Here is an 18336-nt window from a genome sequence, read left to right on the forward strand (position 1 = left end):
AAAAATCCATGGAAAGAGAAAGTTTGCACAATGACCAGTAGACCAGTGACCAATAGAAATGCATCTTCCCGCAACAGGGAATCACAAGATGTGGGTGAGCTCCTGCCCTTTTAATACCCCCAAAGTGGAGCTGTATGGGAGCAGCCCCCTGCGGTGACCTTTGGGAGGGAATGGCAACCCTGCTGAGTTGCAGGAGTGAGGGGACTCTTCTTGAAAGGGCAATGGGGTCTGGCAGCTCAAGGCAATCAAGGGTCTGCCAACATCAGCAGTGGAGAGAGGAACTCGACAGCTAGAGGCTGGCACAGCAGGAGGGCTAGGGAGCTGGACAGATACACCAACATCAGCTCTGTGGGGTGCAAGAACCAGGAGGAGGACTAAAATTCATCAAAAACAGCTCCAAGCACTTTCCCTCTCTATTTCAAGGAGCTTCCATGATGTTATATCAATTGATAGGTAGCATGAAAGCAGAGCATCTCCAAATAGTGCTCAAGGTTTGCCATGACTCCAAAATCCCACTGCTCTATCCCACTCAACCGGTGCTGGAAAATCAACACTGAAGACAATCCCTGTAGGCGAGGTGTCAGCTCTCATTGAATCATGGAAGTATTAATGTTGGAAAGATCACTAAGGTCATTTAGTCCAAACATCAGCCCATCTCTACCACCCCATTCACAGAATCACAACACTGTTCATGTTGGAAAGTCCACAAAGATCATGAACTCCAATAAAGTCTCATGAGATGGTAGGAATGGGAACTCTTATTTTTTGGTATACCATTCAACAGGGAGTATATGAAAATGAGCTCCTACAGCAACACAATGCTTCTCTTAGCCTGCTTAAGCAGTCATTATCTTAGAAAATCTAGAAAACACACTTTTATGTCAAGGTTTGGCAATACGGTTTTCCTTTTTTTCCCTACCTTCTTCATAACTTCCCAACCTCTGGCAGCTGAAGATAAGGACCAAGAGTAAGTGCTTAGAAAAGGCAGTGATGGGGCAGCTTTAAAATAATTTTTTCCCCACATATAAGCAAGCAGGAGAACAAACATCTCAAGCTGATAATTGTCTTAAAAAAATAAGAGGAACAAAATGGGCTGAGTAGGGAATGGGCCAAGAAAAATATCCCTGAAGGTGATCAAGAAATGTGTAGATATGGCAATGGTAGGAGTGGAAAATCAAGATGAGGAAAACCAAAGGATGTCACAGAGTCTCCTCCTTGGAGATCTTCAAAAGCCACTTGGGTATGGTCTTGAGTAGGCAGCTCAGAGCATCCCTGCTGGAGCAGAGTAAGGATCAGATGGACCCAGAGGTCCCTTGCAACCTCAACCATTCTGTGATTCTGTCTAAGGTTCACAGCCAACCTTTGGTTCTCCATTCTTGCAATGACAATGATGCCATAAGGACCTCTCTTGCTTCTCTCTTTGCTTCCAACAGAGCACTCTTGGTGGGTGGCTGCTCTCACATCTCAGCTTTGGCCACGTACCTATGCGGCTCTTAGACTTTGCTCACCATGAAGACAGAACAGGGCAGGTCTCACGTTTCTCACCCGAAGACCTTCAAGGCTGCTGCAGCTTTTCCCAGAAGCGTGCAGGGAGACAGGAGATTCCTGCCCAGGGTGGTCCCTGGCCAAAGTCCCATAGAGCACCTGCTGCTCACCGTCCTTGGGGCTCTGCTGTATCACTTGTGTGCAGAATGAATGCCCTCTGGGACGTCTTGGACTCGACTACACTTAAGAGTCCCTTCCACCTTGAGATATTCTATGATTCAATGACTTTCCACCTGGAGAAACTGTGCTATCAGAAATGGTAGCTCATCTGTGGTTTTGCAGTTTGGTCCAGTCCAACTGATGCCCAGCTTTGCCACAGCAGTTCACCAAACAATATTTGTCAAGTTAACTCCTTATATTGATTTATTTGCTTCTCAAGCAATGCACAAGACTTCTGCATTATTGAGAAATGCATCCCAAGTCAATTACCACTAATTATCAGCAGGGCAGCAGCTCTCCCCAGAAACGCAAAATCTTCTCTTGTGTATCTTCCAGCACAAAAACAAATGTGGAAAGGAGAAGAGCAGGAAAAGATTCCTCACCTCAAAAAGCCACATTGATGAATCATCTTTGGAACAGTCACCAGTACATCAAGGAAAGATGGAGAATGGCATTGATTTGGGGAAAATCCAAGAGATGCACATGGCTGCTTCTTTCCAGCTGCGAGGGACCAAGGGACAGTGCCACATCCACAGATGTGTGACATGCGTGTCCCCATCCCCACCAATTCTCCACAGTGGGAGCAGGACTCGCCACATCACCATCTGGTCATTGGCTCCACTGGTGAATATACATTTAATATTAAAAAAACAAAACCGCATGCGACTAATTCCAGTGCTGTGTCCCTGGCTCAGCTTTCTAATGACTTTGCCCCCTCTATTTATCTATGGGAGGGAGGGGACAGCTCTTTTTTCTCTGCCCCCGTGCCTTAAAGCCAGATGAAGTGGAGGGTTACTGTAAAGCTGCTTGCTGCTTGCCACGTGTCAGCCAGGGTGAAGCAATGGGGTGGCCGAGCGACCTCTCGCTCAGGGCCACCCGATCCCTTCCACCTGTCAGGGTGGCTAATTATACCCCGTGGGACTCCTGCCAACAGGCAGGTTGTACCATAAAAAGAGAAAAACTATCTGCCTCCTTCTAGCAGAGAGGAGAGAAAACCCACAGAAACCCCAAAACTTCTTCCAAACCAGCTGCACTGAGTGCCCATGGAATGGCATCAACTTCATGGCATGGGGTCATCCCATGGAGCGAGGTCATCCCATAGAACGAGGTCATCCCATGGATTGGAAACAGGGATCAGCCCCAAGGGGGGCTCGTGCTCCAGGGTCTCCCCAGTTTCCCTGCTTCGGAGTTCCCCTCACAGCCTGCCTGGAGCTGAGCAGCAAGCAGTACCCAAATCTGGGATGCTGCCTACTGGCAGTCCTATACCCAGGCCTCTTCCCTAGCTGCCAGGGAGTCCTGGGTGAAATTCAAGGTACTGCTCAGCATCCAAAAAGCCATAAATGGCCCCCAGCCCTGTCACTCACAAGGGAGGCGTCAGGCACAAGTGTATTTGTGGAGCGCAGCCTTCTTTAGCCCAGACCTGGCAAAGAAGGAGGCAGCAACTGGCAGGGCTGGTTGGAAGACCTCAGCACTGGGAATGATATTAATTAACATTTTCCATCAACAACCTCAGCAAGGAAGAAGGTAAAGCTGGGTTACTGGGCCGACCAGTAACCGCCCAATGACCCCATGGGGGGAGGAACAGTCTCATCCAGCCCTGCATTCCCGGCTCTGCTCCACCAGGAGTTTGCCCACATTGAACTTCTCAAATATCTGCAGGCTTGTCTCGCACCCTGCTTGATTCTTCTTATTCCAGTGCCAGGGGATGGCAGGTGACATGGGAAAAGAGAGAGCAAACTGTTGGTGCATCCTTGCTTTGCTCTTCTCATTTCTTTAGGCTTCCATCCACCTCTCCGTACAATGAGCACAAGAGAGTCTATCCAGCCCCTGACTGGAATCCCAAACCCAAAAGGGAACTGCACAGTCTAGGGAAGGGGAGCTTTACAAGGACAAGCTAAAATCCCAAACTCAAGAAACCCAGAGTGACTCAACTCAACTCAACTCAAGAAACTCAACGCAGGTGCTTTCTTTTTCCAAGCCTGCAGCTCAGCGAGAGCTATTAGAGGTAACCCCATTTCCAAGTCACAGGATTAACTGGCTGGATTGATGTTGGGTTGTTTTAATGTACCTCTTCCCCATGAATTCCCAGTGTTAAGTGTCTGCTGGGAAGCTATTGCTGGAGATGGTGGAGCTGCTTTCTGACACCATTCAGAGCTGACAGCCAGTAAATAGCTTTTTTTGATGGCCTTTTTATAATTGGGTGCAGATGGAAGCAGCCTTAAAAATTCCAGGTCTCCATCATTAAAACCTGGAGGACAATACATCCAAACATCACATAGCCTGTGGAATAATAATGGGAGAAATTTAGCTAACACACCGAGTGTTGCTTGTGCCTCTTTGTCTTCAGGCAGTCAACAGGAGAAATCAAAGGGTTTTGACTCTGTTTTATCTTTTCTCCCCAGTGCAGAGCAGGGGAAACAGCCTCATGCCAGTTTCCCAACTGGGAAATACAACAAATGAGAGAGCCCCGACATTTGGGAAGAAAAGATTTTATGCTATTTGAAAAGTCGCAAAATTCCCTTCCCATGGTCACCAACAGCAGTCCCAATTGACAGCAGATACAAAAATGGCAAACAAGCTGGTAGGAGCTGTGACGACCAAAGGAAAGCATCACTTAGTAGAGGTGGACACTTGAGCTTGTGGTTTCCAAGTCAATGGTTTGGAAAAAGGGAAGGAAAAGCTCAAAATCTGTGGAAGAGTTGCTTGGTGTCACAGGATTTTGGGGCCACTGCTCCAAGGCTGACAACAGCACACGATAAAGTGTCAAAGAATGAGAGAATTAATGAGGTTACAAAGACCACTAAGATCATTCAGTCCAACTGTCATTGAGTGCAACACCTATCTTTTTCTTGAAATCCTCCAGGGAAGGGAAGGATGTCCTGAAAGCCCAGAGGAGCCATGGCCCTTACCAAACTCCAATTTGGTCTTACTCTAGCCCCAAGGCACCAAGGACTGGTGAAGACATGGTGAACGCAAAGCCATGGATAGAAGGATGAAGGTGAATCCCAGTTTTTGAGCAAAGAGTCGCTGAGGACCAGCGTGGACACCCACATGGGAATTCCTTCAGTGCTTAACCATCTCCTCACTGCTTTGCAGAGCCTGCTCAGCAATGCCATTTCCATTGCAGCCCCCCAACAAGGTCATCCATCACACCTCCAAGTCATGATGGAGCCAGTTTCATATGGAGAACCCATCCACATTTCACAAGGATAACCCATCCATGGAAACTATCAATCCCAAATCAATACCTCTGGGGATGGAGCAAGATAGACACCAACTGTACGTCCCCTACAGAGAAGTCTTCACCAGAACCAGGGGTTCTGCCATTCACAGGCTCCCAGGTGGACTGAGGACCTGCCACTGGTGTTTGCAGGGTGCAGAGATCATCCAACAAGAGAAAACAACTATGAACAAAGGGGAATTCCAGTGTGGAAACAAAGACAAAATCTGCTCTGCTTTGTGTTTGCCTGTAAAGAAGTTCAGACCGAAATCAAGAACTTTGCCTCATCAGTACATTCCCAGTCATTAGCAGAGATTTAGTGACTACTTGCCTCCTAATTTTCATGTTTTGTGATGCATCTTTTACTACAAAGATATTAAAGCGCAAGAGAAAAAAAAAATCACAGGCTGGTATTTATCTAGGCACTATTATCAACTAGCCCAGGCTATTAAGCAGTTTGAGTTTGCCCTGATAAGCAACATCTTTAATGCAAGCATCTGAATGCTGCTGGAGATACTACAGTTAAATTAAAGTTGCAATAAGAACCCTCATTATGCCATTACAGAGTACGGTAAATAAGACGCAAGATGGAAACCCACAAAGATTTCTGCAGAGATACACGGATTGGATGGGGCACAGAAGAAATCTGATTTGTTTTAAACCTCCTCTGGAAGCTACAAAGCTTTTTCAATGGTAAGCTGCCATCCTCAGCACTCAGATTTATCACTATCAGTAGCACAGCCCTCGTTGCTGTTCTAATTTCAGCCAAGAATCATTTGGGTGTGCAAAATGAAGAGACCAACTCTCTTCCACTGGGGGCCAAGAACTTGCAAAACTCATTTGCCCGTCTTAGACCCATTTCACAACAATGTACAGTCAAGTCCCTTGTCCCAGCTGACACAATTGGGCACCTCATACCAGAATAGATTTATCATAGAATCACTGAGGTTGCAAAATACCTCCAAGATCATCAAATCCAAATGTTGACTCTTCATCACTATGGCCACTCACAGAATCACAGAATCATTACACACTACACTTTTCACAGTAGGAAAAGATCTCCAAGATCATCCAGTCCAACTGCCAACACTCGGTCTATTGGTGGAGTCCTAAAGCCAAGGTTTCACTCCACAGTTTCAGTAGATGTGAGCTTGCCAATACCCATTTATTTTTTCATGATCTGTGATCTTAAGAACAAACATATTCAAGATCATCACTAAGTCTGACTACTTTTGCTTCTTTCAATAAAGAATTTACTTACTAATCACTTGGTTGACTGATTTCAGATTTCTGCTACACATTATACAAAATAAGAGAAAAACAAACAAATTAAATGGGCAACTGTAACACACAGAAAACATCTGTCAACCAAAGCCAAAATTAAAGATAAACAAAATGAAGTTGCCTTTGTAGATGACTATCATACAACTGCAGTGAACTATAAAAGAGCTATCAAAAGCTACCCATCAGCTAATTCTAAATGATGGGATAAGGTAAGCTGGAAATCTTTTGCATTATCCCAAAGATGGAACTGGAGTAATCTCACTCTGGTGCTGTGTGGACATGCCTGGAGGAACCAAAATTTGGCAGGAAGGTAAAAGTCTATATGGCACATCAGGAACCTGCAGCTGGAACAGGTGGATATGTGGCTACTGTCTATATATGTGCCCAAAATATCACTCCTAGTGACCAGACTCAAAGTCATCTAGATAAAAATGAAGATGAGGGAGGTAAAAATGGCTGAGAATTGGAGGAAAATCAGAAACACACCACCAGTGAGAATTAAGAAAGGATGATCCAAGAGCTTCAAGGAGGGCAGTACTCCAAAGGCTCTTGGATATGATGTGGGCACTTTGTAGTTTGAAATTCATGGTGTGAAAGCTTAAAACCAGGAGTTGGACTCAATGATCCTCAAGGGTCCCTTCCAACTCAGTATATTCTATAATTTTATGAAAATCACTGCCTGGCCCTAGATTTACATGAAAAAGCTTAGAGAGGGCTTGTAATCTCTAAAACCACCCCTGACTCCATTGTATATTCCATATAAAGTGGAAACGGGGCAAAATGTCCCATTATTTGCTTAATACATGTAAAAAGCATATCCATACATAAGACTTGATGTTTCTACCATCTGAGTCCAAAACAGTTGCATGCAGGACAGATAAACTTAAATCTTAAATGGTTATTTCCCCTATGAGCAAAAGAAAGTGAGGTTTTCAAGATGCAATAATGTGATGCCTTCTCATCATTCTCCTGTTGTAGGTGGATCAGCTCCTTAGAAGAAGCAATGTGCAGATTCCTAAATATCCAACTTTCTTGAATGCAGGTGAATAATCCGTTTGAGGTTTGATTCTACTAATAAGAGCCTAAGTGAGTTTTATATTCAGTGCAGAATGAGTGGGGCTCAGAAAACCTATTCTTCCTTTGGTAGTCCTTAAAGATTTGATCCAAATGGAAGAAAAAAGGGAGATGTCTCTGACCAGTGGAACAGTGGAAGTCATTCCCTTCATGGTTTGATGAGCTCATGATTGGACTGGACGATCTTAGGTGGTCTCTTCCAACCTTAATGATAATGATTCTATGATTCTATTTCCTCCCTGTCCTTTGACCAGCTAATCTGTTTCACTCATTTGCAGTTTTAATGAACACCACCTCCAGGTGGCTCCTGTGCAGCCCTATGTCATGGTCCATGAATTGCATCACCCTTTCCCTCTGCTCAGGTATGGTCACATATGCACATGTTTGAAATCCTGCTCTTCCCTAGCCACTGCTGCAAGCTCTCTCTGAATGAAAGGGGATTGGAAATTGGAAGCAGCTGTGATAGGATCATAAAAGAAATAAGATGGAGGAACGGCCAACAGAGAGAAAATTTGGGATGACTCAAAGCTTAGCCTTCCCCATACCCCTCCCCATGCTCACGCTGAGCACAGAGGTTTTATATTAAGGTTTCTTGCACTTCAAATAGCCCCCCTGGTAGCTGGGCATGGAGGAGCTTCTCAGCTTGATTGGGTTTAATTCAGCATAACAGCATCACGGGGTTTGGAGATGAGTGCTTCGAGCCTGGAAATCTGCTCCTGCCGTGGCTGCTTCTCTCCAGGCATCAGCAGCAGGGCAATTTGAAAGAAAAATCATCTGAAATTGAAACCTGTTTAAAAAAAACCCCACAACTTAGTCTGTCTCAAACTGACAGCACTGGGCAAATAATCTACATGGGAAGCAGCTGCATGAGGTCTTATAGGGTATTTGAAGGGCCTTCAAGAGATGAGCAAACCTTCGTTCACCCGAGGATGCAATGCTGAAGTCCCATAGGTACCAATTTCCCACCCAAAAGTGATCTGGAACCAGAGCCCCTGAATACAGTCAATGTCAATGCCAGCGTATATGGATGGAAAGAGGAAGGCTGGAAGGAAGCTCTCCTGCTCTCAAAATCGGAGTACTTTCCTTTGCAACCCCCAGCACATCCCAAACCTCTCCCAGATACAATCATGACTGGTTTGGAAAAGATGAGATGAAGGAGAGGTCTCAGTCTTCAGAATTTCCACAGCCAGAAGACATTCAACAACCCACGTTTCATCATAGAACCAAAGAAGGTAAAGGGATACCTCAAAATACCCACAAACATCTGATCTCTGTTGTGAAAATAAAATTGCTCACCATCACAAACTGAGCAAAGGATAATTAAGAAAGAAGTCCCAAAGGCATTTAACTGGTAGCCAATTCCAAAAGTGAGGCTTTTCCTAAAGATTAGAAATGTGTTAAATTGAATGCATTGGATATGTGAAATGAAAAAGCTTTACAGTGGGAACCTGTTAAACTTCCACCAGTAAAGGAGAAAAGAACCAACGTGATGCATCACAAGACGAGAAAAATGAGAACAAATTGTTGGCAAAGAAAAAGTCCCTGAATTGGAGTTTTCTGTAGAAAAACAAGCAGCTGTCACTGCTGTCACTGTGGTCTTTCCAACCTTAATAATTGATTCTATGATTCTATGCTTGGGGACAGCTGGGCAGTCCCAGCATGGCTCAATGATGAGCATCCCTTGGCAGAGCACCGCTTCCCCCTGATTTATCCCTTTACAATTTCCCTGTGTGTTTTCACTGTTGTTTAATCTCACAGTGCCTCACTGCTTAACAGTTCCCATGGGGGAACAATCTACCCACAGGCTTCCAAGCAGCTGATGGAAACAATATGAAGATAGGTATTTAATGCAGCACATTCGCTAATGTACACCATGGGGGAAAAGCTTATTTAATACCAAACAATTTTACAGATGCAGCAGTTAGAGGGGGCCAGGCTGACTCGCTTGCCTTTGCTGTGACACACTGCTAGGAAACACTGCTGCTGCACCAAAACCTGTCTGAGCCCCATTTTTCCAAATACAATTTATTCCCCAATAAACTGAAGTTTGCGTCTGCAAAGCAAATTGTAAGTTACCTGCTCTGCAGGGACATCTCCATTCCTAAGGCAAGTACTTGCTGTATATAATCCTAGGTGCATGCTCAAAGCAATGCAATTAAATATTAAATTATCAGAAATTAAATATTAAAGCAGCAGTGCATAGTCTGATTTTTGGGTGGTTCTCTGTAGAGCCAGGAGTTGGACTTGGTGATGGGTTGATGGTTGGACTAAGATGGTCTTAGTTGTCTTTCCAACCTTAATGAGTCTATGATCTTTATGGGTCCCTTCCAACTTGGAATATTCAATGATTCTATGATTCTATGTATGTCAACACCCTTAGTACTGTGTATTATTTTGGAAACCACACTTGGGCACAGCCAGGAGAGTAGCTTGGCAGAGAAACCATCTCTTGGACCACCTTGCATCCATCAGACTAAGCACAACTCATCCAATGTTCAATTACATCCAATCCCATGGCAGCCTTTTAATGTATAGCTCTCCAGGGTGGCTGCCTATGGGGACAGGAGGATTCTGCAGGTTTCACCACCATGGACACGTCCCTTTGCTTGTCCCATGTCCTGGGGACACTCACTAGCATTATCCCATTCTCCTCCATGAACTCAAGCCCCAAACACAGGCAAAAGAAAGGAAGGAGAGATGGAGGAACAGAGTAGTCTTTACCCAAGAGCAACTACTTAACAGGACAACTCATTTTAACAGCTAATACAGGAAGAGAACAAACTCTAAAAAAAACTGTTGTCGTCAGAAAACCCTGAGGAGCACCTGCAAGTGGCCTCATTTCTTCTTCCCCCCGTCTCCATTTCCCTTTTGGTGTTCCCCTGGCCAGGGGGGGGATCAGCTTCACCCAACAGGACATTTGGTGGGGCTGGAGAAGGTCAGAGAGCTCACGGCAATGCGGCAGCCAGACATCCATGGGTGGCCTCACTCTAAGCAGATTACTCATAGCATCCCAACACACAACCCAAAAATGAGTGAGGATGCTGAAAACTGAAATTCTAACTTTGCTACGAACTCCCTTCTGAAAATAATTGAGTATAACACTCACTTAATGAAGGATGCAGCCACGTGCTCCTCCAGGAGCCGTCCCCTTCCCCCAAGGGCAAGGGATCTGTTTACAGTCTATGTCCCTAAAACAGGATTTGGGAATTCAAAACTGAACTTTCTCACTTATTCTGGAGGTTGGATGGAGCAAGCTGACCCAGTGCCTGATTTAGAATCACAGAACCATAGAATACTACAAATTGGAAGGGACTTATAAAGATCACTCAACGGTTGGCAACCCTGCCCATGGCAGAGAGATTGGAACTATATGATCTTCTGAGGTCCCTTGCAACCCCAAACCATTCCGTGATTTTATGATTCTGATGAAGGTAGATTGGTCAGGTCCACAGAACAAGACTGGCACCATTTGTATGAAAAATGTACGCAGTCGGAGTCAGAACCCAAGGGATTGTCAAAGCCCAATCATGTTGACCTGAGCATCCTGCAAAAATTTTTAGAAAACACTCAAGATGTGACACTGCCAATGACATGCCATCAACTGTGAATAATTGATGGCATTTTTTATGAAGGTCTGATAAAAAACAGCACGGGGAAAAAAAACACAGCAGGGAGAAGAACCCAACGCGATGCGCTGCCAAACCCAAGCAGACCTCAACTCATAATTCCCAGATGTCCTCCCCTTGGAGTTTATCCTCAGAGGATGCTCTACTGAGTGCTCAGGCTGCGGGCAGATAGCTCTCAACACTTCTCGGACAACAGCAAGGCAGAACAAGAAGAGATTTACTCCCAGCCTAAATTATTCAAAAGAAAAGGGACTGCGCATCTTTAACAAGGCATCGTTTTATGAAGCAAGGTTAACATTTTTACTTGATTCAGTAGAATATTAGAAACTCTCCGGGGTCCATTTGAGGACTTTCTACTTTGAGCAAAAGAACGGACTCAGCACTTTTTATATTATTTAGAGAATAAAATTAACCCTTAATGGCCCAAGCTGCTATTTCTCCTCCCCAGTTAAATATGGCCCGCTCAGCAATTTCTCCCCATATATAATTACAGGCTGCTATCCATCATCTGTAGGAGAATGCTTTTCTGACACTCCGAAAGTGACGCAGTAAGCACTTTTACTAATAGAATAAATATTCTAAATATCTCTTTTATATTTTCATTTAAATTGGAATATTTTAAAATAATTGTAGGGACGCTGCCCATGCTGTTAGTGCTGCAGGACAGCTCTGTTTTTCTTCAGAAGGGATGTTTATCCTGCACGCAGACCCCTCCACACACCGACGCAAAAAAGTAATTAGCCAAAGACTAATTTATTAGGATTTCCCTCCATTCTTGCTGATGTCCTGAGTTTCTCACTGTCCTTATTTTTGGCTTTTCTTCCTCCTGTTTGCTTTTTTTTTTTTTGGCCAGTGGCCTGTAGCCACTTCTTCCATCTGGAAGGGATGGGTTTGCCTTGATGAAGGCACTTGGTTGTGTTCTGGTGAAGGGACAACTCAAGAAACATGTAGATGTGGCACTGAGGGATATGGTTTAGTGGGAAATATTGGTGGTAAGTAGACAGTGGACTCATGATTTCATAACTGGATATGGAGGGGATGGGCTGACAGTTGGACTTGATGATCTCAGAGGCTGTTTCCAACCTTAACGATTCTGTGATTCTGTATGGAGGCTTTACATGACGTTCTCCAAGCACCTACAGCTTTTCCCATGTTCATCCAAACATCTCATGGCTTCACTGTCTTTCCCTTTGTTCTAAGCTCCATTCTGGGCATCTGCTGAGAGCCAGCTTTTAAGCATCATTGCCTTCCCTTGGCTTTTCAACTCTCATCTGCTCCCAGGGATGTTGCTGAGATCTTCCATTGTCTCCATCAAGAACAGCACCTGGGATGCAAAGAAGGAAAGCCCAGATCCAGGCATCCCAACAATTTCAGTGAACAGCAGTTCAAAACACATGGGATTCAGAAAGCTGTAGGAACAGCCACTCTGCAAAACAGTGCTTAGGCAGCCACTTCTTCATGCACAACTATTAAATGCAATAAAATAATATTGCTCTATAGGCCCGCTGGGGCGTTTTTGGGATGGTGCCCTGCGATCTGGCAGACTTTACGTAAACAAAATTATTGTTTCATTAGTGGCTCAGTTTTTTTTTGTTGTTTGTTTGTTTTTTTTTTTTCTTTTCAGTTGAAGAGCTGAATTAAAGCAGCGTTTGCAAAACTCCAAAAGTGTCTGAAGTGTTTTGGATGTGATACCTGATGGCTCCAGCTTGGGGAGTTGCTCACTGAAGTTTGTGTCTTGTCCCATTGACTCATGGAAGTAGCTAACCAACTCAAGATATTGTTTTCATGTTTTCTTCCAGGTAAAGCAAACACATCCTCAAGGTTAAAAGCCTGTGTCCCAGAAGGAAGAGAATGGCTGCTATCCTCCAACTTTATCACTGCTGTGTTCACATGGTGCAGGAAGGTTCAGATTTGACATCAGGAAAAACTTTTTCTCCAAAAGAGTGGTCAGGCTGCCTAAGGAAGTGGTGGATTCACCATCCCTGGAAGTGCTCAATAAATGTGGAGACGTGGCACTGAGGGACATGGCTTAGTGGGCAATATTGGTGGCAGGTGGATGTTTGGACTAGATGGACTAAAGGTCTTTTCCAACTTTAATGATTCTATGATCTCCATAAATCTCAGAGTCTACTTCTGTTCACCTATTCAGTCTGTTGGCAAATTTCCTGTCTGCCTCTTCCCAATTATGACCATGCATTGCACAGCCTGAGGACTTTGATGTGAGTCAACAGTCACACTAAGAGGCCAAATAAGGTATTAAATGAATAGAAAACAGCAAAATTGAATCAGGAAGGCATTATGCACCCAGGAGGTACTCTTCCCCAGCCCAATAATAGGAGCCATCCTCTACAGGAAACATGGAAATGTGGCACTGAGGGACATGGTTCAGTGAGCACGGTGAGGATGGGCTGGAGTTGGTCCTGATGATCTTAGTGGTCTTTTCTAGTCTTAATAATTCTATGATCCTAATACCCAGGGATGCTCAGCAGTGCCACAAAGCAAGGCAGTGGGAGACCCCGACAGCACTTAGGAAGGAAGGCACTGATGTGAGACATTGGATAGATCCCAAATTTCATTTCTTTAATGCAAGAGCCTCAAAATTCCATTGGAAACCTGCAACTGCCAGCCATCTTCAGGTCCTTCTCTGGGAAGGCTAAGCAACCACATGCCCTGTGTGTTACAAACGGTGCCATAAATTCAGGGACCTTACAGATCAACCATGGATGTACACCAAATCCCTGCAGCACTTCACCACATTGACCTAAAGCAGAAAGATATGGGGATGGGAGCCAGACTCCAGGCAATCCCCTTCTAGGAACACAACTGGAGGCTCAAATGATATTGGCTGTAACAGGAAGGGTGCTGCAGCTGCTGCTAAAACTGAGTCCCAGGAGTTCATGCTCAGTTTTAACCCACCACGAACTCAGCATGACTGCAAATAACCATTAAGTAATGCAAAAAACAGAGCTCAGAGTGCCCTCCTTTTGCTTTTCATCTATTTAACTGAGCAGTGCCTGGGGCTGGTGCTATCTGCACAGGGATGCACAAGACCAGCACATGATCGTGAGCTGCAACCTCTTTCATTTGTTTCCTTTTTCTTTTTTTTTTTTCCATGCCTGTAAGGAAACAAAGCCACTTTGCCCATAAACCTTTGGAAACGCATCCAGGTGTTTCAGCAGCTTCCAGCTCTACAGCTCCCTTTGGTGCTATAGCTCGCATGAAAAACAGCTGGTGGCTCACCAGCACAGTGCCCTCTGCCTATTTTAGCAAAAAACCCAAATCCATCACTGCAGACAGAGAGAGAATGGTTGCCTTTTTTTTTTTTTTTACCTTTTCTCCCATAGGGCAATAGCCTTTGAGAAAATCCTGGCACACTTCTGCCTTCCTGGACACATAGACGTGGCTGTAGGGGCAGTTGCTGTTGTTGCAGATCCCCTTCAAGAAGTAGGAGCACACTGGCATCTGAAAGAGGAAAGGATGAGAAGCAGAGGATGAGAAACCCCCATACTCATGGCTATTAGGAAATGTTCCAATGCCCAGAACTGAAATAAAACAGTGACACACGTAAAATAAATCCGTGCCTTTTGCCAAACACTGATGCCAGGGGTATTTTTAGTTCTTCTGTTGGGTTCTCACAGCACTGCTCCATGACATGACATGGTCCTGCTGTCATAGCATCCTACGGGACAATTACTGGAAAGCACAAAACTGCTCTTACAAAACTCAGCACAGAAAAGGATGGGGTTGTCAGTGGCATGGGGTGGATTTGTTTTCCCTGCAAAGCTCCCAAATAAACTTGGAAGAAAGGGCAGCAAACATCATCTCAAGAAATAATGCAGCAGCAGAAGCAGAGGGCTTGCCCTGTCTGAAACACTGTTTCCCATCATGGTTTTCCTCTCTCTTATGTGGGTTTTCCAGCAGCATGAAGGTAATCCCACAACTTAACAAGGCGGAAAAGTGCTTGCAAGCATTTGTAGGGGGGGCTGTATCACATGCAAGCAATAGCCCAGCACTCCTAGAGCTACAGGAGGACTGGAGCTGGAGGAAGAATGCTTCAGGAGAGGAGGAGGAGGAGGAGCAGAGCTGTCCCAGTACACTTGCTGCTCCCCAGCTTCAGCATCACTATGACAAACAAGCAAAAAGCAAGAGAGCATTCACCCACCACTTCAAACTGCAAACTTCACCTTCTTCCAGCTGTTATAATTAAAAACAAATTACCAATCTGCAGCAATATGTCACCATCCTTAACTCAAAGTAACTTCCCAACCCTAGAAGCAGCTTTGCAATGTGATCGGTTTGTAACCTAAATGCTGTCCCATCCCCTCAATGCTGTCCCATCCCCTAAATGCAAAATTTACTTACTGCTCAGTGCACTACTGATCCCTCTGCTCATCCCAGTGCTGCTGCTTCAAGCGTCCCCAAACCAATACTTACCCTTCTGCAATAAGCGTGCGCAGAAAAGTCCCTTTCCCTGAAGGGCACGTTTAAGGTTTTAACTAAATTGGCTCATTTGAGGCAAAGAGAAAGGGAGAAATAGAGGGAGGGGGGAGCAGAGGAGAAAGAAAACAAAGGGTGCTTTAAGAGAGAAGAGTTTATTTTTAATTGTCTTTTAACTGCAGACATTAACATAAAGGACAGGGCTCTAGGGCTATCTTTTTTGTTGGTGGTGGTGTGACCGTAAATGATTCCCTTAATGTAGTTTTTGATATAGAGCCCAAATTAGCTCTAATAAAAAGGGATAATAAAGCCAGCTCTTATACAAAAATAAACTCCTCCTAGCTGTCAAGCCTGAGCCATTATCAAGAGGAAGCAGCACTCTCATTTCAATTAACCTTGTTTGCACCCCACTACGTCCACACAAATAACAATAACATTAATTCAAGGCACTGGTGCGGTGCGTCCATATTAGACAGCTTTGACTATGTACACGCTTTGGAGCCAGCAGCTAATGAACCCGAAACTCAACGTGAATTTCCAAATTGCTCACAACAGAGTTTTGAAGCTCTATTAGGGAGAAAAATGCTGATTCTTTTCAAGTTCCTCAAGGGGAAAAGCTGTTGTAGCAGCAGCGGGCGGCTGCCGGAGTCCTAGCCTCTTGCTAACCTTCAGTCACAAACCCATTCATTCAGATTTATGGGTTCCTCTAAATCACAGTGACATGCTGGAGGCTCTGCCCCGTTGCACAGAAGAGGAATCAGCTCTGCCCAGCGTCCCCTATAGGGTGAAAACCCCATTAGCTCCACTTTCCCCTATCCCCCAGGTAGGCTCCCTTTAATTTTTCCACTGCTTGCAGAGGCAGATTGGCTTCTGAAGCTATCTCTCAGGCATAGTGACCACATGAATGAGTGCTTTGCCCTGGGGTATCCAGCAGAGAGCATCCTTGGAACAGGACCACAGCTGGAAAAAGGATTTGGCTGTTTGGGATGTGGAAAAGGTATCTGCTGCTCACAGCTGAATCCACAGCCTCTGTGTTTAAAAGGGATTTCCCCTATTTTATAATTCTGTGACTTTTCAATGGGGAAACTGATGCATGGGATGCTCCAGGTTGAGTGCAGCTTTTACCCTCAAACCAACAGCTTTAGCCCCAATAAAGTCCTGCTCCTTTTCCTGGACCATTCTGCTGACTTTCCACCAAAGTGGACATGTGATGACAATCCCAGATGGCACTCTGAATGTCTGGGTGCCCCCAAAATCCCAACATGACCTTGAGAACAAACTAACGGTGCCATCAGCAGAACCCTGGACAGTGCTCTCAATCTATTTGCCATTTAGCACCACAGTCATTATTAACTGCAAATAACAGATAAGAAATATTAAAATATATCATAGATACTAAAATAGATGATAGATAACAAATAATAAAATAGATAACAAGGGAAAACCCCAACTCAAATAGCTGAAAGTAAGCCACTCATTCATCCTGAACCCGACGATTCGCCCAGGAAAACCTGCACACGGGGAAAACACTGCCTTCCTCTGCCGAACAACTTCACCTGCCTTCCTCCTCAGTTGATAAATGAGGGAATCACCACCTCTGCCTGTAATCACCCGGGTTAACAGGGAGTTACAGGAGCTCAATAGTGGAGTCACCTCTTGCTTTGGGCAGCTGGCTCCCCATGGCCATAAATCACTGTGAGCAGGCTCCAGCTCCTCAGAGAAGCTTGTTTCTCTTCCAGACGGTGTTGACGACAAGCGCAGGGCAAGTGGAGACTCTGAACTGCTCCAGGGTGCCTAATCCTGCAAAAAATAATCCTCCTTCCTTACAGAGCATGATCTGCACAGCTACAAACACCTCCTCCAACCGGATTCATTTTAGGGTTGAATTGGAGGGCTGTCACCTGCTTGTTTCCTATGCTGATGTAACCACTCAGCCTGGGATTAGATGATGCTTCAGGACCCCGTGGGACTCGTATGGATATTTCTAAGTCCCAACTTTCATGCATGTTTTTGCCCTGGGATCAAAATCTGCTGATACACCCAGAACCACTCAATGCACTGGTACAGATAGAAGCTGAGCACTCCATGGGGTCTGGGCCACTATGGGACTAACACCAGCTTTCAGTGCCTGCTGAAATATCCGAGACCACTTAAATCATTGGTATAGATGAAAGCTGAGCATTCCATGAAGTCTGATTTGGGATCAACGCCAGAATCCAATGTGTGCTGAAATACCCAGGACCCATAAACTCACTGGTATAGATGGAGGCTGAGTATCCTATGAGGTCTGGATCACTATGGGATCAACATCAGGCTCCAAAACTTGCTGAAATATGCAGGAGCACTCACTGGTATGAACAGAAGATGATCATCCCATGCAGTACCAGTCCTCCAGCTCAGAGGTATTGGTAATGGGTCAAGCGCTGCTAGCAGTGCTTGTACATTAATTATTTCAATATAAACAAATTAGCAGCACCTCTTAAAGACATCCTATCCCAATGTCTACTTGAAATTTCTGTCAATTACAGCGATTCTGGATATGTCAACAGCCACACAAACAGCAAGACCCTTTGCAAACATTTCTTCTTTCTCGTTTCTTTATTTCTGAAGCCTGTCTTCACATTATAAGGAAAAAAACAACTTCAAACAGTCCTTCTTCCTTCTATCAGTCCTCATCCCCATTGCTCTCTGTCATGCCATGAGTCATGGAGTACAGCTGTCCCCACTCTATCTTCTCTATTTTATATACTCATGATTAAATGACTCTGAAGAAAGAGACATGTAAAAAACATATGGTGCTTTGTGTCTCGCTCGGAGCGACTCTGCTCACCACCAGCATAACTTATGAGCTCCTTGGTGACAACGAACGTGCTGTATGCAGAGAGGGGAGGAAAAAGAGACGAGAGAACTACAAGGGAGGAAAAGGAGACAAGAAAATTGTATGTCCAAAGGCAGTGATGCACCCTCCTTTTCCAGTGATGCTCAAATGGA

The 18336-nt window shown here is 44.8% G+C and overlaps 1 protein-coding gene across 1 annotated transcript in view; it reads right to left on the bottom strand.

Moving 5' to 3' along the window:
• Positions 1–18336, bottom strand: part of ZC3H3 (zinc finger CCCH-type containing 3) — a 155140-nt gene that overhangs the window by 16124 nt on the left and 120680 nt on the right. The window contains exon 9 of the mRNA XM_042868848.1: positions 14239–14370. Coding sequence (XP_042724782.1) covers positions 14239–14370 — 132 coding nt within the window. The remainder of the gene's footprint in view (positions 1–14238; positions 14371–18336) is intronic.

This window comes from Lagopus leucura, unplaced genomic scaffold, assembly GCF_019238085.1.
Source record: "Lagopus leucura isolate 7727_CA_CO unplaced genomic scaffold, USGS_WTPT01 Super-Scaffold_100002, whole genome shotgun sequence".
Classification (NCBI taxonomy): domain Eukaryota; kingdom Metazoa; phylum Chordata; class Aves; order Galliformes; family Phasianidae; genus Lagopus; species Lagopus leucura.